The sequence below is a fragment of the Aplysia californica genome, unplaced genomic scaffold (assembly GCF_000002075.1).
Source record: "Aplysia californica isolate F4 #8 unplaced genomic scaffold, AplCal3.0 scaffold01133, whole genome shotgun sequence".
Classification (NCBI taxonomy): Eukaryota; Metazoa; Mollusca; class Gastropoda; order Aplysiida; family Aplysiidae; genus Aplysia; species Aplysia californica.
The window spans coordinates 90,786-116,284 of NW_004798403.1; the positions used below are offsets into that span (position 1 = coordinate 90,786).

The window sequence follows — 25,499 nt, forward strand, 5'->3', positions numbered from 1 at the left end:
TCCCCCCCCCCCCCCCCAGCATTTTTTGTACATTATAATGACTCACTAACAAGGCAATCCCCAATGTCGGAATAACTTTACTTTTTTGCTTTATAATGACTCCGTCCCAGACGTCCATCTGTCTAAGACAACATTTTTTTCCTCAACAATGGGTGGCTGTCTTGGACACCTGTTTTCTCCTGACCAATGGGTGGCTGTCTTGGACAATGTCGACTGCATCTGTACCTTATTTTGTAGGTAAAACACCCACATTGACTCTCCAAATTTAACAAATATTTCCCCACACCCAACATCCTGAAATCCTAGCAAAGGTAAGATCCACTGGAGGTCTCATTTGCTTGTTATGAGTGAGAAAGACATTGTGTCGGCTGAAAACCTAGGAGCTAACCGTAAACAGTCTAACAGCCAAAGAAAACATTTCACATTATTAAGGCCGACCCATTGCTGAAGTGACTGGCTATCATAAATAGTAAAAACCACAGTTTAAACTTCTCCAAGGGCTACCTGTCAAAGACAATTACCAGTTCAAACAGCTTCTTGTCACTTTTGCCCTTGTGATTTTTAAATCATAATGACAATGTGAAAGACGTCCACCCTAGATGATCACTTTTCTCCTCAACAATGGCACGGCTGTTCAGTTCTACTATCCTTGCGGAGCACTTAGTTTAACCCGTCCGCAGACCTCACGGGGTCATAAATCCCACCTGACTGTCGGCCCACGCATCGCCTCCTGTGTGATAGTGCTGTTAGCCGATTTCCGGAAGAAAGTCTCTAATTTTCTCTTGATTTAGACCCTTGAAAATGTCCTCTCTTATCTATCACTATGGGTGTGTGACGTATCAAAAGAAAGCCCAGAGTCTCCTCAATAACCCGCATCTTTTAGTTCATTTCTAGATCTGGTCGTGTACGCACACTAAGTCTGTACTTAACCCAACCTTGTGGTGCACGTATTTCTCGGATTACTACAAAGATCAGGATGTTTTTCCTTTCGTGAAATGCAGATTGTTATCATTTTTTTATCTGCCGTATCAAGAGTCCGTAAGGAGGTTATTTGTGAAAAAATTATTTAGATTCACCAGAAAACTTTAGCAGGACGGCGAGTTTTGTTACTTCACCCTGTGATATTTTCCTGGCCGCCGTGCTGCCCCGCGCAGTATTCACCCGAGGTCCCGCTTTCACTTTCCCGGATTCTTTGTGGACAAGTGTTGGGAGAGTCTGCTATTAGAATGGAACACACGCGGGAACTACATCTTGAGTGTTTAAAAAAAAACTGTTTAGAACATGCGGGGCCAGAAGTAAAAAGGTTAAGAAGGCAAACCAGAGCAGATATTTTTGTGTTTTGAAAATGACTTACTCGCATTCTATCGCATAAACGTGGACTTGGATGGTGCAGACACACATCCCTAAGAATTGTGCAACAAAATATGTGTACAGTGTATATACCGCTTAAGGAATCAAGTTCGAGAAGCAACCCTATCTGCTGCACAAAAAAAGTATTGAAAAAACTTAACACAGCTGAACACCTTACCATAGTCGATCTCTGATAGGGAACCGCTGTCACCAATACTTGAGAAACACCCAGGGTACACAAGCATCACAAAAAACAATAGTACACACACACTCACACACACACACACATACAAACACACACACACACACACAAACACACACACACAGAGCAACTCTTACACCTAACCAAAACATCATAGATGCAGCCCAAGCAGACAGAAATGTGGTTTATTAAACAACAAGTATGCTGAAGTACACCACCTCATCTCTTACACACACACAAAATACAAGAAACGGAATTTGACATTATTATAGGAACAACAATTTCTGCATATTAAAAACTGTATAGATGACTATTTCCAAACACAGTCACACCCAAACAACACATTACGGCACCACTGTCTGCCGTTTATTAAAAGATATGGATTTGGCTTGGGTTTAAAGGGTGAGCAGGGTGGCGAACTTGTGCACTCCAGCATCGCAAAACTGGAGAAGAGGAGAGTGGGACTTAAAGGAAAAGGGAAACAGTTGAAAACTATTATTGAGGCCCATAGACTGCAAACTGTGTCTACACTTAGGCAGCAGCTTGGAGGGGAAAAAGAGGAAGACAACTAGATCTAGCCTGTGAACACGAAGACACTTTTGAAATTATAGTCATTATCCTGGGAGAGGAGGGGGGGGGGAGAGCAGAGATGGACATGGCTGGACTGTAATGACCACAAAACTAAGGACAAGGATTGACAAGGATTGTTATGAGTATTCGTGATGTGTTTATGAATGTGAAAGCAGCTCTAGCTGTGAGAATACAGCGACGAAACTCTAGTTTCATGAATTTGATAGCAGTGAATCTTCTACAAGTTCCCCATTTCTGAATGAATCAAACCAAAAGTAAGTGTTTCTGAAAGTTCATCATGTCACCGTTGTATACCACTGATTATTTTAAAGATCTGGTGTAAAGATTTTAAAATATCATAATTTTAAAATGCAGACCCACGTAAAAATTTTCCTCTCAGATGCCATCAATTGCGCCCATGTTTTAACGGGTTCCCTGTTAAGAAAATCGATAAAAAGTTATTTGCTGTACAGTCCAAGAACGCCTCTATCATTTGATAGTAATTTCACGTTGATTTGTTTATGGGAAAAGCCATGATGAAGCAATTAAACTGTATAAAAATTGTCAAGTCAAAACATTTCACTCGAAGAGGAAAGGTCAAAGTGACCTCCATGACCACCCGGGAGCGGCATGGTTGACCGGGTCAGCTCTTCAGGTAACTAAGTGCTCCACTCGAGAACAGCCGTGATGGGCGGCCTTCTCAGACAATTTCAACTGTAGCTCTGCAAATTTTTTTGGCTCTTAGTTTGCCTTGTTGTTTTATCCAGGATTATCCCCAATTTTTCAAACAGCCTGGTAAGGCTTTTAATACCACAAATTCTTCTCAATGATCAGACATAGCACATATACATTTGAGTGGCCAAATCAAGCTAAACAAATTCGACTTAAGGACTATCTGTTCAGCTGAGACAAGTCACAGAATACAAAAATTGTGCCCTGTAAAAGCCATGCTTTTCAAGTCTGGTACGATATGGCACAGGTTCAGCGCATTTTTTAACACAGCGTGGTCATTAAAGAAGTCACGATTTCAAGGATAATTACCTACCATTATAATTTAAATTTCTACACCTCCATCAACACAACAGAGTGTTCAGGACAAGGTATTATTGTTAAAACATAACACCTTCAAACAACCTATAACAAAATCCACTGATATCAAATGACAAGTCACCTACCACATTGGCTTGATGAGCTACTTTAGCGAATCCACAGCGACTGCTCCACATAACGGTGTAGTTTTCATCTCCAAACAGGGCTTCCCTGACACCACCTGTTGACAGGACAATTTCACGTAACTCAACCATTGCTCCTAAAACAGGAATCAAACACTGTCACAGCACCAGCTGTCACGGAGAAACTGTAATAATTACAATTATTATTAATAATAGAATAGCATTTGTTTAGTGCAAATTCCAGCTCAACAGCAAGCTCTTTGCGCTTTACCATTATCATTTTCCAAGCAGGCCTGAAAATATTCAAAAACAATCTCAACCTCTTGGGAAGCATTCAGTGCAAGCAACCATTTTACAGTTGCTAAAACACTAACGTTCTAACAAGATCTTTCGCTGTCTACGGCCAGGTGCCCATTCACACCATGTGAAGTGCCTTTCCCAAGGACTCAATGCTGGGCTAGAGCCTCGAGCCCCTGACCCCGAACCTCATATATTACAATCCAGTAGCTGCACCACTATACCACCAACGCCACAACTGTTCTGCTATTGGATCATTTTATTCTAATCATTTAAAACTGCCAGACTCTTTTACTCTATCACATCAGTCACCCTTCACTTCCCGCTTTGTAGCTTCAGCAATGGCAAATGGAAGAAACATTTACCAGTGAAACGGGATCCTGAAAATTAAAAGCAAGCTGACATCTAACAGGCACAGACTTATGTTACAAACATGTAAGTAACTCTAGTAAGCCAGCTCACAATTAAGTAAACATGCACTGTAACTAATTGATCTTTAGTGAATGTACCCTGCAGAAATCCAATACATCCCTCTCATGTGAACCCCCCTCTTCCCTCCCCTCCTCTCCTTTCTATCTTAAAAAAATAACACTTTCAATAATTCCAATGACAAAAAAAGATGAGAAATTCCGTAAGATTCATCCACTACGTATGATATTTCAATAGTTATTAGTATTTTAGAAGATGGTGTTGTGCTAAAAGTAATTAATTCTAATCTTTGTTTCTAACGGGTTGTTTTCATTACAACACAAGCATCTTCACCACATACTCAATTTTTTGGCCCCTATATTTCAAGTGAGTATGATAACTTTTGGCTACTTATCCATAAAAAAGTATACAGACATAGATCTAGTAAGGAGATAGCAGGCCGTCTAGAGGCCAGGAGGAGGTGTTGTGGGCTGAGGAGATTATGGCAACAAGGCCCTCTCAATAAAGTGATGCTCATCATAGTTTAAAAGAAAAAGTGCTTATATTTCAGAGGGCTCAAAGCTAACCTCCCAATACAATTCATACAGTGCATAGCTTAGTGAACAGAAGTTACAGGCACCGAAGTTGGTAAAAATATTCCCCCAATATGCCAAGAGAAACACTCACCGGGAGCTATAGACAATAAGTGACCAGACCTAAGAACTTCCACACAGTTGCTGACCGCTCCAGGCGTCACTTTGAAGACTTCCAGAAGGGTAGACCATCCTGGCAAGAGGAACGATTATAATAAAGAGCCAAAGAGGGAAACAAATAGTTTATTGCGAACTTAATGGCTCGGGGATAAGATGGGTCAAAACACGACATAATTTAAAATATAAATGAATAAAAAGAAAAGTTGACCAGACCATCATAGTGACCTGGGTGGTTGTACAAGTGGGAGGAGGGGAAAAAGGTGACATTATACGAACAAGGTTTTTTTTCTAAGCTGCTTCTTAAAACACAGTTTGGCTCCAGAAGCCACTGTTATAACATAACATCAGATTAAATCACAATAACAAAATTGAAACATCCCCTGGGTATGTATACACTGTTTCTATCCATGAGGGCATATTTCTTCAATTAGGACATGTGCAACTTTTGCAGTCTTGCCATATACAACTTTTGCAGCAACATTCTAAATGACAACTTGAGAGCAAGTAAAGCAAAAAAGACCAAGACCTGGAACATGGAAGAGAAAGCGATCTCCAACAATGTGTATCTGCTGGCCCCTCTCCATTTCCAGGGTAGCCATGACATAGTAGAAGTCAACGGGAAGCGTTCCATGGTAGTAGATGATAAGGGCCGGGCCTGATGCTGGAATATTTTCTAAACCTTCCACTTCATAACCTGAAGAAATGGAAAGAGAAAAATACATCATGAAAAATTTCAGAATTACTGAAAACAAAACAAATACAAATTGGGCAAAAGTCTCCTTAAATATAAACAAGTCTACAAAACAAAACATGCTCTCCTGGGAAATGGGCTATGTAGTATAAGTGAACTTCCAGGGTGACACCCTGTTAACACTTTCATACTCTCATAAAAGCTGGTACAAACCAAAACATAACTTTCTATGTAACACTTGAATTAAAACAGTTTTTTTTTAAAAACGTACCATGCCAAATCCTTGCCTGAGCAATCCACAATGCTCCAACCGTCTTTCTTGCACCATACCAAAAATCCCGGTCGTAAGCAGCCTTGAGTTTCATTCTTTGTTTGTAAATGAAGAGCATCAGAGCAGTTACATAGATCAGCACAAGGATGCACAGAGGCAGCAGAAATGTGATGAGAATTGGGTAGACCAACCACAGCACCCACCTGATATAGTCAATATCCAAGCCCTGAACATATTCAATTGCTACATGGAGGAATTCCATCCCAATTTGGTACTCACTGATTCACCACATATAATAAATTAAAACATGGCTAATACCACAGATCTTTGAACTCAACGATGACAGGTTATTTCCTTAAATAGGGGCGTACAGAATTCATATCATTGTGAAGATTTTAAAAAATTGAAGTCTGATTTCTGCTTTTTCTATCAACGATTATATACTGAGAGAAACATCGCATCAAAGCTTGGTTTAGTTCTGAAATGAAAAGGAAAAAAAAAGAGAATCAGTTTAAAGATACATGGATAGAATACCAGAAACGCTAATGAATACTTTCAGTTGCAATGACTAGTCAGCAAAATAACAGCCACGTTTCACCAATAAAAAAGATTACAGCAACAGTAATACAGAGGAGGAAAAGTAGACGACTCAAGAGAAAGAACATCCAACAACAACAACCACAATAATGTTTAATGATAATAAAATACTAACACAATGATATAATATATAAGAAGATCCATACAAAGCGACGAAACCCATTAGACACTATCTACAAATAGCAAACAGTCAAAGCTCTTTCGTCTCAACCCAAGTTCAAGTGATAGTTTGCTCTATAAATCAATATAGTTTCTGTATTTGAGAATTTTATCCATCTGCATGAATAAATTTAATAACATTTTGAAAACAGTTTGTAGTAGAGCAGTAGCTGAGACATGCAATATATGATATACAATAATAATAAAATTTATTTACCTGCAAAGATGTGAGACTAATGCGATTTTTTTAAAACTCAAGAGAGATTTCCCTATTTGCCTAATAGAATTGTGAGTGCAAAAAGACAATACACGATAGAAGAGAATTGAACCAACACAAAGCAAGGCAATGTTGAATGGTTACTGTACCAGGAAAAATGTTAGAGTCGAATCAAACCCAAATTCTCTAGATATGTCAAAGTGAAAATATGCTCCCAGGTCTACTGAACAAATTACAAATATAAGGATTTTCATTTAACATTCAAATTCAATTCAATATTTTAATGGATGAAAATAAATTTAGGCTAATTATTAAAAGCAAGTGGCTATTCTCTGGTCACGTCGATCAATAGAATTCTCCAGCTTCACGTAAAGTTGCACATGTCATGTTGCTTCTCCACAGCTTTCATCTCCCCTGTCGGCATGTTATGGCCATTATTGTTGAAACTGAGTTCTGAGCCAGATGTGCCTTCTTGTACTTTCTGGTTGTAACTGAAGGTTGTTGGCGCTTCTGGTGCGGTCACCTCTGACACAGAAATTCCTCCTTCTGTCACTGGAGCTTTTCATTGAGTGGAGGCTGCGTGTTCACCTCTTGATCTATTATAATGGTGAATCGCATTCTGAAGAAACGCCGACCCTGATGAATGTTTGTGTAAAAGGCCATAATACGTCGACTGGGGAAATGGAAATTTGTGTCAATCTATTGACTGGCGCAACGTCGAAGAATAGCCACTTTTGCAATTAATAATGGGAGTGTATACACAGACCCGGTAACCGGGAACAAAGTAACGAAGTAGACCCGACAGGGGAAATCTTTTGTGATTTCGGAAAGTTTCAGCGCCCTCTTGGCTCAGGGTGGGCCTAGGTTCTTCTAGATCTATAGTCTAGGTCTAGATCTAGACGGACAGACATTAAAAATAATTTTATAATATAGGTTCGAGGCCTAGATCTAAATGAAGATTGTGGATGTCTTTGCGATGAATGATCGTTTTTTCTTCATTTTGGAGTTGGAGATCAATAAAGACAATTTGAAGAAAAGAACAATGTCATAATTTCAATCGAGCAGTCACCCTCTCTATTTCTCTGTCTCTCTCCATCTCTCTCCCCTCTTTTTCTGCCTCTCTCTCTCTCTCTCTCTCTCTCTCTCTCTATCTATCTCTCTCCTTTGAGTATCGCTCCCCTTCCCTCTCTCTTTGTTTGTCTCTGTCTTTCTTTTTCCCCCCCCCCACCTACTTTCCCACTCTTCTCTCGTTCCCTCCTGTCAACTGGGTCATGTGATATTTAATATTAATTGTTAGCACTTCCCCCTGTTCTCTACCCCCATCTCTCTTTCTCTCTCTCTCTCACTCACACACACACACACACACACACACACACACACATACACACACATACACACACACACGAACACACAAACACAATATACCGGCGGGTCTGACTGGGCGCTGAAACTTTCAGAAATCACAAAAGGTTTCCCCAACCAGGTCTGTACACTTCGTGACTTTGTTCCTGGTCACCAGGTCTGTATAGATCTACACTTTGATTAGGGTTAACAATTTAATGCCTCTCTATGATACTCTATCTATCTAACTTAACTAGATCCAAGGCATCGTATTTTTGGTAAATAAAGCTCACTCTGACACTCTTTTTATTCAAGAACTTAGCCAACCCTGTCCTCCAAAACTCACCTTCACAAAACAAAGTAGCAGACTAATACAAATACAAATCAAATTCATAAGCTGATTTATGATTACACCCAGCCGGCATACACCACTGTACTACAGGTAAAATTAGGTCTGGCTATTGTTACAGAGCTCTGTGGCTTCGAATGTTCCGGATGACTAGATCTAACTCCAATCCAGAGGGGTAAACAAAAAGACAAGGGACGCAATAGAATGTAAACAGATCTATGGTGACTAGAGGACTGATCTAGATCTAGATTCTAGATCTAGATCTAGAATCTAGATCTAGAATCTAGATCTAGAAGTATTAATATAAAGAAAATGTCCACTCTCAGACGCCGACAGTATTTACTGAGGCAAAGCATAAGCGACACTTTACTACGTAAAGGAGCGGGGAGGAATCTTACCTTGGTCACTTGACAATGATTTTGTTGATATTTTGGTTTCTCAGTTTCTCTGCGAACACTTTGATGGAAGCTATTACCAGGTATTCAAAAGTAGATCTAATCTAGATAGTAATAATATACGAAGCCAATATTATAACGAAACTACTGAAGTCAGTCTGCAAAAATAACCAAACTAATATAATCATCCTATATTCTAAATCCTTGTGACCGTGGAATTGAAAGATACAGACATGTAAAAACGGAAAAAATCAAAATAACTCAACTACAATTGTTCATATTTGCTTTGGCTTATTGTAGATCGTTTTATAAGTAAGTCAAATTGGCAGAAAATTACTTACCTCGGTAAAATGTCTTATCGTAATTTTCAAAGTAACTGTTCTAAAGTAGGCCCAGAGAGTATTTAATACTAGGCCTATGTACTTCGGCTAAAGTAAAGATCGAAATGAAGAGAGGGAGGCGAAAAGGGGGAACCACTCTTATTTACTGGCCGGGCTGCATCATCAGCCATTCTTACACTCGTACTCGTACTTTCGTTTCTTTCCCATAACAAAAGAAAACATGAAGGCTCAGAAACTTAGTCCAGCCAGATGATGATTTTTGTCCCAGAGTAGATGCTCTGTGTGAAGAGAGTTTCTATGTGATAGTGGCCTACTTGTCTGTCTGTATTGAATCTGTATGGTCTATATTCTAAATTGACTGAAACTAAATAAATAATCTTGCCAAAAAAGTAGTAAAAAAGTGTGTCACTGCTGGCCTTGTTGAACTACGCCTTTTGCTGACTCAAGATAGATCTAGATCTAAATCTAGGTCTAGATCTATATCTAGAATCTACGTTTAGGTCGAAGACAACTTTGAGGGTAAGAAACTCGTTCTACTCTGAAGATCTAATCGACTATATATATATATATATATATATATATATATTATATATATTATATATATATGTGTGTGATGTATTGTGGTGAAATCAGGCACTTGTGAGAAATTGGCGTTTTTCGCTATGGAAATTTTGTCCGAATTTTTGTTTTTGGCTCTACACTTTGTACGTCCATTCAAAAACACTTTTATACGTTAATTTTTATAGAAAAACGTTTCTAAGGACTCTTAAGCTGTGGAAGTCACCATACTTTGGCAGCCATTTTCTCGCAAATTTTACTTCTGAAACCAGGCAACCCTTCACTCTCAAGAATCTCGACTTCTATTCAAGATAAAATGGATATTTTTTCTTCGAAGGCAAGGCGAATTTGCCGTTAAAATGGTACCAATAACTCCATTTGTCCAAAAATTGACGAGCACCTGATTCCACTGCGTCATGACACACGAAATATTTTCTGGGTTTTTGAAAATCACACATATATATCATTCGAATGGCTCTGCCACACTTCCAAAATTGATGAGCACCTGATTCCACTGCATCGTGACACACGTAATATATTTTCTGGGTTTTTAAAAATCACACATATCATTCAAATGGCTCTGCCACACTTCCAAAATAGCTGTGAATAGTGCAAAAATCATAACAGTTAAAAAAAGTAAAATCAAATGGGCACAGCTCTGCTACTCGTCAGCCTGAAAGCGATACATTTAGTTTTTACTTGTTCAGGACGAGTAAACATTTATTAATTCCATATGCCGTATTACACTTAAAGAATTGAGATCTGATTCGATCAAGTGCCATTCTGGCATTCAATCTCAGTTTATTGCCAGTTTAGTCATGTCTCTATTATAGGCTATGTATAAAAGCCTCTTGCTTTAATTTTTGTCTTTCTTTTAGTTTAGGATACTGTCCCATGTAATAAAATTTACAGGCTGGAGAATACCCATCATTTAATTTTGTTTCTCTCTAAATTAATTACTTTGTCTTTGTAAACAAGTGAACCTAGCTATATAAGTTCTTCGTGATCTAATGAATAAACTCCCTGTAAAAGAGAATTGTCTGTTGAAAAGTAATTTGATGTCGAAGTCATCAGACAGGAATGCGCTGGTGCCACTGCCAGTGGCTCACCGCCATAGCACTTCCGACATTGAGCCGCTTGGAGCGGGTTGCCCATGGTAAAGAGTTAACGGCACTTGTAACACAAAGTAGGTCATAAGTGCAGAAGATTAGAGGTCCTGTATCACAAAAGAGTAACAAATCCAAAAAGAAGAGAACATTTTAAATGATTTTATATTTATCAATGGGATGCATCACTTATATTTTAATGGAAATTTGCAAAGGTAATTGTTTCAGAATCTTTGAGTCGTTCAGTCTCTACAAGCTCTCTCCATTTTTTGTGTGTTTTGATTCAGCTCTAAAGAATGGATGACAGAAATGAAAAACTGAAGAGTTACGAAGCAGCAGTTCGACATAGAGTGCAATGTGAGGAAAGAGCTTTTCGCATTGTAAACAAACTCATAGATGGGGCTGTGGAAGAGTCCTATCTCATTGAATGTGTAAGTTTTGTAAAATAAGTTTGATGTGCCCCATGGGTTTTCTCTGTGGAATCTGCTAAACAGCATTTGATCCTTAACTTTTCTTAAACTAAAAATTCCAATTTCAGAATTTAGTTTCCCTGCTATTCTTACCTTTATTTTCTAAAAATAAGTTTCGCTTTTATCTTTTTCACTTAGGATTAGAAAACTTATGAATTTCATTTTCATCAACCCAAAAATAAATAGCCCTTAAATTCTCGTCACACATTTTTCAGGCCATATTTTTATGTTAAAAGTTGTAAGAGAAAAATTTATTTGACATAGACAAATTAATATGCCCCTCTCCTTTTTCATGCTGTTTATTTTCATTGTTCATAATTGAAAACACATATATGTAAGCCTGGAAGTGTAAGATTATAGTCATGTAGCTGTAGATGATACTGAATAATTTACCTGTGTGAAAATGATACTTCTTGTTTCATCTTCTGGATTTATTTTGTTCCTATCATCAGGGCCAGCTTATAAGCCGAGAGCACTACAGTGATATTGTGGAGGAGAGAGCTATCAGTCTTCTGTGTGGCTACCCACTGTGTGATAAGCCTCTGGAAAATGTACGTATGACGGGAGCGTCAGTGTCCTAAACTGCCTCACCCCGAGTTCTTTTTAGCTGTACAACTCTTAAGCCCTGACTTTTGAGGGGGTCTTTCAAGACTGAGTCTTGTTCGTCTGCGCTGTCGGCTTCTTCTTCTGTTCTCGCACTTGACTCAAAGATGAAACGAGCAGAAAGTCAAAACCTTAGATTGATATAATATTGTGTGGGGGAGGGGGGAGGGGGGACGTTTTGTTACATGAAATATTTTTTTGCCTCTCTCAAGCAAAGATTTTTGGGTCTAAATTTATGCTCTCAGTCTGACTTCCGATCTCATCATCCCATGAGCTGAAGTTGTTGTTACTAGGCTTAAATTTGGTATCATTTGCAAAGTAATACACTGTCATAACAATATTAAAAATACGTCTTTGAATGACTCAAACTGCTTTGAGCGAAGGGTAAGCTCTTTTTTTCCGTTATAGCATGAAAAGTTCAAGCTCAATACATAATACATTTTCTTAAATCAACACTGCTTAGGATTACCTCCTAGATGTAGTACTGCTTGCACATTGATAAAACAAAAGGAGTTGTTGGTTATCATTGTAGTGTCGAGGTTGCTAGACTCGTTTTCGTAAAGTTGCCGGCTCAGGACTTTAAGGCTCAGGCTCCATGTTATGTCCTTGGAAAAGGCACTCGACACAAAGTTTCTTTACTTCACCCAGGTGTAAATGGTTACCCGGCCATAGACAGTGAAAGGTCATGTCTGTGTGTTTGCGTAACTGACTTCTCTGTATGTTTGTGTAAACTGACTTCTTACATATGCTTCCCAGGAATTTGAGATTGTTTCAGAATGCTATGTGGTCTGCTGGAGTAATAGATTGTAAAGCACACAGAGTTTGCTGTTGAGCAGGAATTTGCACTTGACAAAAGCTATTTATTTACTTACTATAAATGATAAATTGTTTGTTGCACATATGAGACATTTAGACTTTTGATAAGTACAAACATACACCATACATGTGTTGCGACGTGGTGAATCAGGGGCTTGTCAATTTTTTGGGCATATGGCATGGTGATGTTGGTTTTGATGTTTAAAAAAATCCACCTATCTTGAATAGAAGTTTAGACGTTTCAGTAGAAGGAGGTGGTGGTTTCCTGGTGTCAGGGGTAAAATTAGCGGAAAAATGGCAGCCAGCATTTGGTGACTACCAAAGCTGAAGTGTCCTTGAAAACTGTAAATTTACAATTGTTTGTGTCTGGAATCAATGTTGTTCAGTAAAATCCAAGCTGGAATGTGCTATTTATTAAATTAACATTAATTGTGTGGAACCCAAAACAAAAAAGTCTATAAAATGTCCCCAACTTCCCATGTATGCTGTGATGTCAAAAGATGAAGTTTCTTCCTTTTATGCTTTACTGATAGTTATTTATTTATTGAACGATGTTTATTTGCAGATTCCAAAGAAAAAGTTCCATATCTCCACAAAGTCGAACAAAGTTTATGATATTTCTGAGAGGAAGGTATGCTGTTTGATATGTTGTCATGATTGTTTTGCAAAGCAGATTCAGTATATTTTATCCCTATTTTTCAATTGTAAAAGAATATCTGCATTGTTTATTCACTATGTTCAATGTGAGATTTACATCATTAGACTGCTTACTTGTTTCCTATTTTTCCTTATGATTTCCAGTTGGACATTCTTGGACATAGGTGAATTGGAGAGTTTGTAACTCTTTGCCTTGGTCCTATCAGGGATGGTTATTAAATTTGAAAGACCTCTCACTGCTGTCAGAGGTTAGGCAATTAAGCTGGCAAACCGAAAGGTTGTGGGTTCGAACTCCATCATGGGCCCTATATTGCATCCGTGGGAATGGATACCTTTTAGTCGACAGCAAAAGATCTTTCCAGTTTATTAGTGTTTGAGTGTTAAATCAGCTGCTTGCACTGTATGCTTCTTGGAAGCTGAGAATGTTTTTGAATGTTCAGCAGTCTGCTTGGGTAACGTGCACTGAATGTGCGGTTATAACTGCAATCATTATTTCTATTCAGAATTAATAAAAGACAATATACAGACATTACCTGTTTCTGTAGTGTAACAATTCGGCATTTTACTGTTGCACAAAGGAGACCCGAGTTTGATTCATGAGTGAAGAGTATATTTCTATCAAGTATTTAAGTCTTTCTATTGGGATGTTGTATCCCTCTCAGCCCAGGAAGACCCTGAGAAGCCCACCTCCTAAATAATCTAAATTGTGTGGATGAAAGCATAAAAACACCTACATTAAAAAAAGAAAGAGCTAGAGCAGTTCCATTATGATTAGTTCCATATTTTGACTTTAAATGTTTTTGTGTCATCTCAATCAGAATTTTTGCAGCAACCAATGTTTGCGAGCATCCAAACACTTCCAGAACCAGATATCCGAGTCTCCTGTGTGGGCTCGGGCCAAGGAGCCGCCTGTCCACTTAAAGATCCTGCCTCTGTCTGACAACAAGTGAGTCCGTCATATTTTTTAAATTTGTTTTTGTTTGAGTTACTGGCCTAACTTTGTTGTAAATTTTTGTTTGTTTTGTAAAAAAATTTTGTTTGTTTTAGTTAGAGTTTTATGCTGCTCGCAACTGCAAAAGGTCATATGTGCGCACATGACACAAATTGTTTTCACATTACGAATTTTAGTGTTGCTAGGAACTAATTTTTTGTTTTGCCCGGATGGCGTCCAAAGCTTACTCTTATCGATTTTAGAATCACTGAGGGATCTTCAATGTGCACAACTTGCACACTGCAGCTCCAAGTTTTTTTCGCCCTTTTCCGAGAAGGCTAGGAGTTGGATCCGACATACCCTAAGGTCAAGGGTGTTGCTGAAAGACAGCTGTAAGAAGGAGCCAGGAGTAGTTTTTTTTCCCTTAAGAACACTGTTCAGATAATTTTGGAGGCAGTTGCTTTGACTATGACTGTCAGAGCCAACTAAAGCTGAGGCGATACAATTACAAAATCCCTTGTGAGAGACAGAGATACTAGGTATAATTCCTTCCCCATGAGGAAATCAAGCTTATGTCTTCTGGGTGTAATGATAAAGAGCCTAAGCATTACATAGCATAGACACTGGTAAAATCCCTGCTTGATAAGAAAAAGGCATTTCAAAGATGGAGCCCTTGGCCTAGAGGCTACAGTAAGGAAGGAGGAAAAACAGTGGAGATAATGTACCGGTACGTGACACACATGTATATCTGAGCACAAATACTCATTTCAATTACTCTATTAATTAATTGTTATTATTGATATATAGCGGATTTCATGTACATTGCACATTTCCTTCCTGTCTTAAAGCAAAAATTATACAACAAATACACTTATTCATCAACAGCAGCAGTACAGAAAACAAAAAGTTAGAGCGGTTGCACTTCTTTCCAGTGTGTTTTTTTGCCATATTGCTTATCCAACTGGAGACCAGCCTAGACTTTTGTGTCTCACAGAAGATTCCTGACGGTTAACCAGAGACTTCCTGCAAAATACTCACTATATTAACTTTTCTAAAAATGTTTTACCAGATTTTAAAAAAATAGTTTGCAGCTGAATTGAATCCTTCACCAGGTCGCCTTAGGGGAAATATGTTATTGGACCTGGCAAGCAGGTTTTTTAAAAATACGTATTTACTTGACAAAAAGCAGGTACTAACTGTTCTGTACATCCAAACTACTAAATTTCACAATTTGTAGTCTGAACACCTTGCGTATTATAATACATACTAATAGTATTGGTTAGAATTGTCCCTGACACAGTGAAATGGAATTTACTCTGAAGAGATTTGCCACCTCCACATTCATTCTGCAACGCAAATTATGCGCAGCTCGGTCTGTGGATTTCTTTGATTGGATCCTTTCATAGACTAGAAATGAAAGCTTGTTGGAGAAATGATTGAAATTTTATTTACTCTTGTCATTTGTTTTGTACGGCATCTTTAAAATCACTGGATATTTTGTTTTGTGTTCACTAAGGGGCTTTGTTGGAGATGAAGTTGTCGGCACAAATCCTCGGAAAATTCTAGAAGATGAAGTTTCCAGTCTCAACAACTTGCCTGAAAAAGAAAGTTCCCTGGCAAAATCTGAACGTAGTCGAGTGGCTCCAACTTCAGGGAAGAAACCAGGTACTAAACCTCAGGAGGCATGTACAAAGAGCTGTGACAGTTCCTCTGAGCGTAGTGAACATGTTGAGAAGGCTGATGAACAGAACAACCGTACTTCTGATACTGTCAGTAACAGTGAAAGTGTCGCTACCAAAGACAATACATCGACCACCCAGCTCTCTCAAAACCTAGAGCAGTTGACCATTTGTGATGTAGTTGAGAAGAGTGATAATTTAAACCAAAATAATGCATTGACTTCAACAGAAGGTGGCAAAGAAGAAAGTGTAGTCCTTGGTGTGCCTAAAACGTGTAGTTCTAATTCAGTGGAAAAGACTTCGGCTCCACCGCAGCTTAATGATGCAAGTTCAGGGCATGATGGCAGCAAAAAGACAGCTCCTCCAGCATATGATTCATCAAAGAAATCACAGGCTGGCATCCCCTCTCACGCAGTCCAAAGTTCAGTAAGCCCTTCTGCAAATCGGGTCTCTACAGATGACAAAATGCAACGTTTATTGGAGTTGATGGCACGCAAAAAATCTGTATTGTCAGGCATGGTGGAAATGCAGACTGTTGTTGTCAGCAAAGCGCCTGAGCAATGTAAATCACCTGATCAACGTAAATCTCACAAGGAAAATGATCAGACAACTACACCTGCAACCAAGGTTGCACCAGATATGAAGCAGAAGGTAACGAAAAAAACAAAGAAAAGCAAGTCTCCTTCTCCTCTTTCACCGCTCACTTGTATTAAGAACTCCCTAAAGAGGTGGATATCTGGTGCCACTGTAGAATACCTCAAGACCACAGACAATAAATCTCCCAATGCCACGGCAGAGCTGCCTGGGTTCTCAGATCCCCGTGTTCAGGCAGGCTACGCCGACTTGTGTCACCGACTCGGGGCGAGGGAGAAGGAGATGAACGCCTTTGTGAAGGAGACGGTGGACGGTGACAAGGCCCAGACTCAAGGACAGAATGACGTGCCAAAAAAGTTGCCAGACTACAAGGCCCTGAAGGAGGAGGCTGATGCTTTCCAGCTGAAGGTCTCGGAGTTTCTGACTGGGAAGAGAGCAAAAGACAGAGCAGGTGCCAAAGTAAGTTGACCGGATAACTCCTTATCTTGCACTCATGAATTGAGAAACTTTCATGAAGGGCTTAGAGCCAAATGGAAAAACATGAGTTAAGTCCTATGCCTAAATATAAGAGTTATGCTCTTTGTCTAAACATGAGTTATGTCCCATGTCTACTCATGGCTTTGAGCTTTAGCCTACGAATTAATGTTCTTTTTGGTGAGGCTTATTTTTAAGCAAGTTCCTCAGTATGACTAATTTTTTTTTCCCAAAATACTTGCATTATTTTGAGGGATATATATTTCCTCTGTTTTGTCAGTTCAGCAATTTAAGATGTAGTTTAGGGTTGTGTTATGTGCCTTTGACATGTACACATAATTGCTTTTTGTTGGCTTTTAAATACCCATAAGATAAAATATTTTACTTTTTTTTCAAAATAGGAGCTGGAGAAGAATCTTTTCAATATTTGTTCTATTAGTTACCCTTTACTGATCCAAGGGGGAGAATTTGGGTCACATTGCCAAATAATGTTTCAATTTAAATAAAAATAGATGTCTGCTGTACATGTAAACATTAAGTCTTATAATGCCTAGAGATTCTTAGACCAGTAGATCTCTTTTCAAATTTCCATGATGCTTTGGTTTGTGATGCTTTGCTTTGTGTAAGATTTATGTTCATTTTGGATACTGATATCTTCGGAAAAAGGATTTCACCTTGTGTTCAAAGAAAAAGAGTTAGATTCTCACGCATATTGGGTTGATATTTTTTTAAACAATATTTTCATTACTCTGCTGGGGTAATCTTGCTCACCTCAGGGTTAGCACTGACAGACAGGCTTGAGGCAGTAGGTTCTACTTCTTTTCTCTTCCTCTTTTGTTTATGTTTATCTGCCTGCCTTACCGTTCCCCGGCCCTAAATGACCATTTTTGCGTTGATATGCTTCTCTTTACTCAAACAAACAAAGCAAAACAGATGGATTAAAATAACAGGAAGAAGAGAAATGGAACCTATCCGAGGCACTGTGCAATCACCCACAATAATTTTTACAAACGTATCCCACTTCTGTTTGAAAAACTTTTGACACTGGGACAAAAAACAAAGCACTTTGAGTTCTTTGCAAATCACACCAATATGTGTTATGTTTTCAGGAGAATATGGAACCAAACGATGTGTTTATCCCAACGGTTGATGCCTATGATCAGCACCAGATACGGGTCCGTATTGTGCTAGATCGACTCGACAAATCGTAAGTTGGATGTTGTTTTCTACTCTTAATAATTTTGTCAATGTAACAAAATTAAACATTAACAAAATGCATGATGTAAACTCGTCTGAGGATGTAGGACGAGGTATACTGAGATCAAACCATGCCTAATGTGATGGGGAGATGATTTGGCAAGATATAATTTTTAATTGTTATAGAGATAGAAATGTCATACATAACTTGATAGATATAGGATGTAAATGTATTTATAATTTCAAACATTCACATACCAGCAAGTGGTTCGAGAGCATGGCTATCAGGTTCATTCCTTCACTATTCCTCTATTCTTTCAGTTGTTTTGTCTTGAATTTTTCAGATGGCTCAAATACCATCACTGTGAAGATGTGCTTCTCTTTAATTCAAACTTTTCTTACCCCTCACCATCACTGGTAACATTGCTATATGTGTTAGGACGTGGTGAAATCAGGCTCTCGTCAAATTTTGGGCATGTAGAGTTATTGATATCACCCTAAAGCTTGTTCATTTGTCTTGCTTTGGATGAAAACAATATCCGTTTATCTTGAATAGAAGTGGAGATAATAGCGAATGAAGGAGGTGGGGGTCACCTGTTTTCAGAGGTAAAATGAGTGAGAAAAAGGCCGCCAAAGATGAGTTTTTTCCGTAGCTTGAGAGTTCGTGGAAACTAAAAATTTACGTTTTTTGTGCCTTTAATCAACGTTTTTATGAACAATCCAAACAGAAATGAGTTCTTTAATGGGAATGAAAGGTGTTGAGCCAAAAAAACCAAAAATTTGATAAAAATTCACAAACCAGCGGAAAAATGCCGGTTTCTTCACTGTGATTATTTTGACGAGTGCCTGATTTCACCACGCTGCCTCACATATATATATTTTTGTAGCTGAGAAGGAGGAGAGATTAGGATGATTGACGCGTCGCTTTGAAATTGAACCCAGGGCTCTTGAGCTAGTGTTTACAGGACGTGTGTGCCTGAGCTTCATTAAGTGGACCACTAAACTTTCAATGCCACTCACTAAGCTGGTGGGTGTTTGGCAGGCTAAGTGCTCAGGTGAGGTTTGTACAGTCGGCAACATTTTACTGCACGGTTGTAACACCTCTATTCTTTGGCTTTTATATGACCTATTTATGTTGCAAGTGCTGTAAAAATTTTAATAAAACTAAAAAAACAACTAAAAAAACACTGAGGTGTGGAGTCAGTGAGCAGAATGGTAAAGGTGACACACATCAGAATCAGATGTACTCTTGGGTCTGTAAGATTTCATGCTCGCTGCAGTGATTGAAACGCTCAAACATTCTAAATCCGTCCCCACTTGCATTACTCTCCCTCTATTCACAACCTCATTCTTTCAGAGATTTGATCAAAAGTTCCCTGTCCATCATCAAAGGTCAGATGATGATAATATAGTGGGGACTGAACTTTGCTTTCATAAGATTTTCAACTTTAGCTCGAAATGACAATTCATTGAGTGATCACTGGGGTGTGTCCTTTAGCATGACGTATTAAGTTAAAAAATTAGTAGCAACCTCTGAGGCTATTGATATTTATTGGTTTGCCTGATATATATATATGCCTTTGCACATGATTTTGAAAGAGAATTATTTTCAGAGGCTGAATAAAACAGGGTTTTTATATTGTAATGTGGCTCTGAACCTTATCAAGGGTGGTAGGATGATGCCAGTGATAGATCATTTTTATTAAAGTTGTCTGTTGTTTTTGCCACTTTTGCTGTACCTTGCAACAAATGACCGTTATTGTGCATATCCCTGTCACACTAAAGTTAGGTTATTTCCATCGCTTGAAAGTCTGTGGTGACTGAATATTTACATTTTTTGTATGCCTTTAATGAACGTTTTTCAGTAAAACTCACACAGAAACATGTTATTACTCAAACAAACATCATAATTCTTACCTTGTATTTTCCCCACGCTTTATAAGTTTGGTTGAACTGCTGGGAGCCTTGAGGCTGACGGTGCAGGATGTTTCAGGACGTCTCCGAGAACTTATCTACACATTTCGGTACGTTGAAAAGTTCAGTGAATGTCTCGTCGTGATTGTAGTAGTAGTAGAAGTTGAGGCTGTTTATTGTATATGAGTTGTGGGTGGAGGTTTATAGTAGGTAACGTAAACACGGCCTCGCTGGCACTCGCGGCCTTCCGACCGCGTGGTATCGGGGTAATTCCAATCGCTGTTTTTTTGCTCTTTCGCTATAAAACACCAAATGCCGTACGCCTTGTAAAAGTTCAGCTTTTCCTCGTTACAATGGTGTAAGTTGTTTATATGTCCGATTATTAGGAGCTGGAGAATCGCTGAGGAAAGCAAAGCCCCTCGCGGTCGGAATGCATGGTCGGCCGGTTTTTTAAAAATGCTTGCGGAACGAGGGATGATTAAATACCGTCTTTTCATTGGCTGAGAACTGTAGAACTTTAAACGGGCTTCTCCGTGGTATTTTTTTACCTTTGGCGTTTAAATAGAAAGCCTTTAAAAATACTGTCAAAATTTTCAAAGATCATTTTTTACACGAAATATGCAAAACACCGGCTCAAAAAAGGTGTCAATTAAAAGATCAGTGTATTTTCTATTAGAATAAAGTAATCAGCTTGGAATTATTTTACACCAATCCTTCTGCGAGACTCGGAAAGCATGTCCCCCCCCATGCGGGGTACACTACAGTATAGAGCCGACTCGCTCGCCGCGGGGGCCGGTGCGGCGCCAGCCGGGTCAACGCTCGGTGTGCTTGTTGAAATAACGACAGATCATCGTGTTTGCGGCAATAAAATACTGATTTGTAATGATCTCACAGTCTTGAAAAAAATTAGGCTCCATATATTTGTTATAGTGATTGTACTCTGTTAATATGGAAATGTTTAGTGCACTTGGTACTCTTTTATTATCTGTCAAACATGGGGTTGCAGCCAGTGACGGACTTTAACAAATTTGATCAAATTTTAAGCAGCTACCATTTTCTTAAAATTTGACAGAGAGGTTTAAGAATGGTACCAAAATGCTCAGTGGATATGGGCCTTTCAAATGGAAGAGATAAATTTGGCATACAGCTACTTTGAAAATTTAGTTTCTGGTACCTACTTATAAGTTATGACGGATCACACGCTTCCTTCAACAGCATTTGATACTTTATTGTTACCCATTGGTCGACTTGTGTAAACATTCATTGAAGGAACCAACAAAAACGACAGGTTAATGGATTATGACAGCTCGTTCACAGCATCAGGGCCTATTCAAAATTTATGACAAAGCGTTAGGCTATAAGAGACATACTGGTGGCAGTCCCAGACATGTAATTTGGCTGTAGGTTGATAAAATGAGGTGGCCTCGGCCGCATTGGACAAGTGACCATTTTACACCGTTAAATTATATCGAAAAAAAAGTGCAAGGCGGGAAATGGAAAGTGGCCATCTGTACAGGTGATTGTATTATGCAGGTGGACGTCATGGCAGGTTCAACTGTACCTCTTTATGACCAAAAATTGGCGAGTGCCGATTTCCCCAATGTCGTGCACATATTAATGTTACATCGATTATATAGAAGGCAAATTATTACCCCAGGGCAGTACTTATTTTGTTTACATTAGTCCCTTTTTTAAAGGGGCCAAATGTCATCAAAAGGTTGAAAGAAGTTTGTTACAATATTAGATCAAACTTTATTATAGTGTCAAAGCGAATCTGACAAATTTTCGATGCTGGCCTATTTTCTCTCTCTCTCTTGTATCCAGCTTTGAGAAAGACACCATTGTTTACAAGCCTTGGGAATGGACACTTGTTGCTGTATTCATCCTGAAGATGTAAGTCAGGGAATAGTGTATAATGACTTGCATATCATTGACCAGCTGTTCAGATGTACCAAGATTTATATTTTAGTTTTTTAATTGCAGTTGATTAATCTGTGGTATTCATTGCATATGCTCAAAAAATATTTTGTCAAAATTCAAATTTTGAAGCTTGAAAAGGGCAAGATAAGATAATTAAAGTGCGGACCACTGCTAAAATAATAAAACATTTTTGGTCACCTCAAAAAAATTGTTTTTTGGGGCTTAGAACATTTGAAAAGCTGGTCAGATTCTTTCATCCCGCCATTGATGTATGTGAGGCAGCGCTGTGAAATCAGGCGCTGTGAAATCTTGAATCACATCTGGTTGTTATTTTACTATTCTGTTTCATCTCAGGTTAGTTATTGATTCATACGCTCTTATGAGATAACTTTATTTCATTAGAAATTTCTTTTGATTTTAGTTTTAAAAATTAGCTTTTTTCAGTCAGTGTATTTGGTGAGTCTGCGTGTTTGTAGATATGAATGTGAGGCAGCATGGTGGAATCAGGCGCTCGTCAATTTTGGGGCACATGGAGTTATTGGTACCATCTTAAAGCTTGTTTATTTTTCTTCCTTTCAAGTAAAAAAATATCAATTTATCTTGAATACAAGACGAAATATTCACAATTGAAGCAAGTAGGGGTCACCCGGTTTTAAAGGTAAAATTAGCAAGAAAATGGCTGCCAAAGTTTGGTGACTTTCAAAGCTTGAGAGTCCTTGGAAACTGTAAATTTACCTATTTGTGTCTTTAATCAACGTTTTAAGTAAAAGTCACACAGCAAATTATTTTTAAGTGGACATAAAAAGTACTGAGCCAAAAAACTAAAAAACTCGATAAAAATTGCCAAAGGGAAAGAAAAATGCAGTTTTCTTCAATTTCATTATTTTGACGAGCGCTTGATTCCACCACGCTGCCTCACAATTGTCTATTCCTTTTTGCAGCCACTTGAAAATAAAAATGAAAACGTCGAGCAAGTGTCATATCTTTAGTATTTGGGTGTTACAATAGACAACAAACTCGACTGGTATGTCAACACTTCTCTTCTGCATAAAAAAGTGAACAAAAGACTATTTTTTCTAAGTAAGCTCATGTATTTTAAAGTTGATAAATCATTGATGTCCATATTCTCTCATTCATTAGAAAGTATAATCAATTTCTGTATAACAGCGTGGGCCAGGAACACAAGACAACAAGATAAAGAAAAATGTGAATCGATTAATACGGAAAGCATGCAAAATTTCAACATCTACATTCCCTTACTTCGATGAACTATACATTATAGCTTGCACTAGAAAAATTAATTTCATATTTTTGGACAATAAACGTCTCTTGTTCCCTCAAATAAAAATACCAGTCAGAAGTAAAAGACCTAGGCTTCTGATCTGTAGCAAAGAAAGATGCAGAAGGTAATTCTTACCGTCATCCATCAAACTTCTTCCATCTTAATCATTTTTTTTAAAGTATTCATATGACCTTAGAGCATGCATGAGAATACCATTGAGTTACAATCAGAATACTGAGTATGTATCAAGCTTAACTTTATTATTGTTTATATTACCATTCATTTATATTATGCACGTGACTGTGAGCCTGTTTGTGAGTGCAAGCATACTACTATTATATTGTTATGGTTATGTGCAAAGATGTATGTGGAAAAGAGGATGTGAGAGAGAAGAGAGGTTTTTTTTTTTTTGTGTGTGTGTGTATGGGTGTGCACCTGTGTATACGTGTGTGTGCATGGTTGTGTGTGTGTGCGTGTTTGTGTGTGGGTGTGTGTATGTGCCTGTGTGTGTGTATATGTATATATGGTGAAACACCAAACCAATGTGCCAGGATCTGGACAACAAGGTGTATCTTATCTTATCTTGTCTCTCAATGTATATACTTCATTTGTATTTAAAGGGGATCCTATCTTTGTTGTTTCGACAGGCTTGCTTTGAAGCATCCGACCATTTCTGCAGCATTCGCTCAGGAGTCAGCCATACGATTTTTCAAAACTCTGCTTGAAGGCATCGGCCATTGTGAGAAGGACTTAGACAACCAAGTGAAAGATTTAGTCTCGTGTCGTCACGAGGACCTGTGACGAGAGGAGTCTTGGTTTTTTTTCTTAATGATTCTACTGATCCTTGTAGAGATGCTTTGTTCACGATGATGTACAGTGTGCAATAATGGTAGATAACACAGGAAACAGCGTGGAACAGCACACTCTCCCTTGTTTGCCATATCAGGCAGAAGGGCTAGAACTTAGATGGCTCCTGGATCAGAAAAGTAAAAGTCATGAAAAAGTCACCTGTCGTCACCATTCAGCACCTGATTTGAGTGGCGGTCAGCTTGTCTCGCACATGGACATTCAGCTGTGGTCAGTCACTCTGCTTAACCATGCTTTTGCTATATGTCTCTGTGGATGTTTTACACTCTTTTGGGCATAATTTGGTTCATTGAGGAAGCTGGCTGCTTTGACCCTGTCAAACATCTCAGAAGACAGAAAAGAGATTCTGTATAAAAATACCTCCCCTCATAGGAATTGAACTCAAGTCTTCTGCATGCAACACCTAGATATGTGAATGGGTCTCTGAGCAAGCAGTCGTACACAAGCCTATCAGTGGACGGAAAGCTCATCATTGGTTTATTTACTACACTCAGTCTTGACTCAAGACATCCAAGATGTAGGAATTTTACCAGTGTGCTCCGTGCCTTGATTGGGCCTTACTAAAAAATCACTCCCAAAGAGAGTCTCAGTCTTTTTTTCCTCCCTTACTTCTTCTCAGTGTTAATGTTGATCAACATAGTCGACCCACTGCGCTATGATCAGTGTCTTTGTACTGTACTGCTATCGGTTCTCATGATCAAAATAGAGTCCATCAATGACCACATTGGCGTCTGAAAGAATAAAGAAATGTCTGCCAAAACTGCTTATCACTCTTTTGGAATCTATGTTTAAATATATCTCTAACACCTGGCATAGTTTACATTTGTATGTAGTTCGGTTCAGTGTGATGCTGGAGTGGGAGGTTGGAGAGCGCCATCGGAAGATTTTACTTCTTTACTTTCCCTCTGTTGTTTCTGTCCGTCTGTCTGTCTGTCCTACTTTTTCCCAACATGAAATGACCATGATTGTGTCAATGTGCTTCTTTTTACTCTAACAAAAAAACAAAGAAACAAGTGGTGCTGGATGAGACTCTCAGAGAAATCATAGATCACTCATCTTCTTCTTCTCGTTCATCTCTTTACGGACATCCCAGTCTCTTGTGAGAAGGCTGCTGTTCTCCACAGGTTCTCCAGGGTTCCGTTGAGTTTTGGGTCTGTCTGCCTAGGGTTGGGCCAATATTAACTTCTAAGTGCCTCAAGCATGGGGCAGGCTTGTAGCAGATGCTTTCCTGTTTGGCTTTCAATTTCGTACCGTCATTTCTCTGAGTTGCCAATCCTGAACTTTTTATTTTTTGGATATGTGTTTTACTATGTACGTTTGCTTGGAATGAAAAATAAACATGTTCTTAATGAGATAAA

General features: G+C 38.6%; 2 protein-coding genes across 4 annotated transcripts in view; one reads left to right on the plus strand and one right to left on the minus strand.

Annotated features, from left to right (window-relative positions):
• The window catches only part of LOC101852446 (transmembrane protein 68), a 14,464-nt gene extending 5,658 nt beyond the window's left edge, over window positions 1-8,806 (minus strand). Inside the window, exons 1-5 of one of the 2 annotated variants that reach the window (XM_005111832.3) lie at window positions 8,736-8,806; window positions 5,675-6,152; window positions 5,239-5,406; window positions 4,687-4,785; window positions 3,298-3,392 (exon numbers count right to left, since the gene is read on the minus strand). In XM_005111832.3, coding sequence (XP_005111889.1) covers window positions 3,298-3,392; window positions 4,687-4,785; window positions 5,239-5,406; window positions 5,675-5,936 — 624 coding nt within the window. In that variant the 5' untranslated portion in view covers window positions 5,937-6,152; window positions 8,736-8,806. Of the gene's footprint in view, window positions 1-3,297; window positions 3,393-4,686; window positions 4,786-5,238; window positions 5,407-5,674; window positions 6,153-8,334; window positions 8,583-8,735 lie in introns of those variants that run through there. The other variant, XM_005111833.3, reaches the window with a different exon arrangement.
• On the plus strand, window positions 8,642-25,499 carry LOC101852064 (RNA polymerase II subunit B1 CTD phosphatase Rpap2). 2 transcript variants are annotated; one of them, XM_035973323.1, is made up of 10 exons: window positions 8,642-8,815; window positions 11,025-11,168; window positions 11,660-11,758; window positions 13,192-13,257; window positions 14,102-14,229; window positions 15,731-16,946; window positions 18,071-18,168; window positions 20,102-20,182; window positions 21,897-21,965; window positions 23,922-25,499. In XM_035973323.1, exons 2-10 carry the CDS (start codon window positions 11,034-11,036, stop codon window positions 24,073-24,075), a joined length of 2,046 nt encoding a protein of 681 aa, XP_035829216.1. In that variant the 5' UTR covers window positions 8,642-8,815; window positions 11,025-11,033; the 3' UTR covers window positions 24,076-25,499. The 2 variants fall into 2 exon arrangements, with proteins under 2 accessions (XP_035829216.1, XP_005111887.1); XM_005111830.3 differs by lacking the exon at window positions 8,642-8,815 and adding an exon at window positions 9,067-9,592.

Excerpts from the sequence above, each read along its gene's own strand:
- LOC101852064 (XM_035973323.1), top strand. The coding sequence starts at position 11,034 with ATGGATGACAGAAATGAAAAACTGAAGAGTTACGAAGCAGCAGTTCGA. Across the intron at positions 16,947-18,070 it reads AAGACAGAGCAGGTGCCAAA|GAGAATATGGAACCAAACGA; the intron begins GTAAGTTGACCG and ends TTATGTTTTCAG. Across the intron at positions 20,183-21,896 it reads GAACTTATCTACACATTTCG|CTTTGAGAAAGACACCATTG; the intron begins GTACGTTGAAAA and ends TCTTGTATCCAG.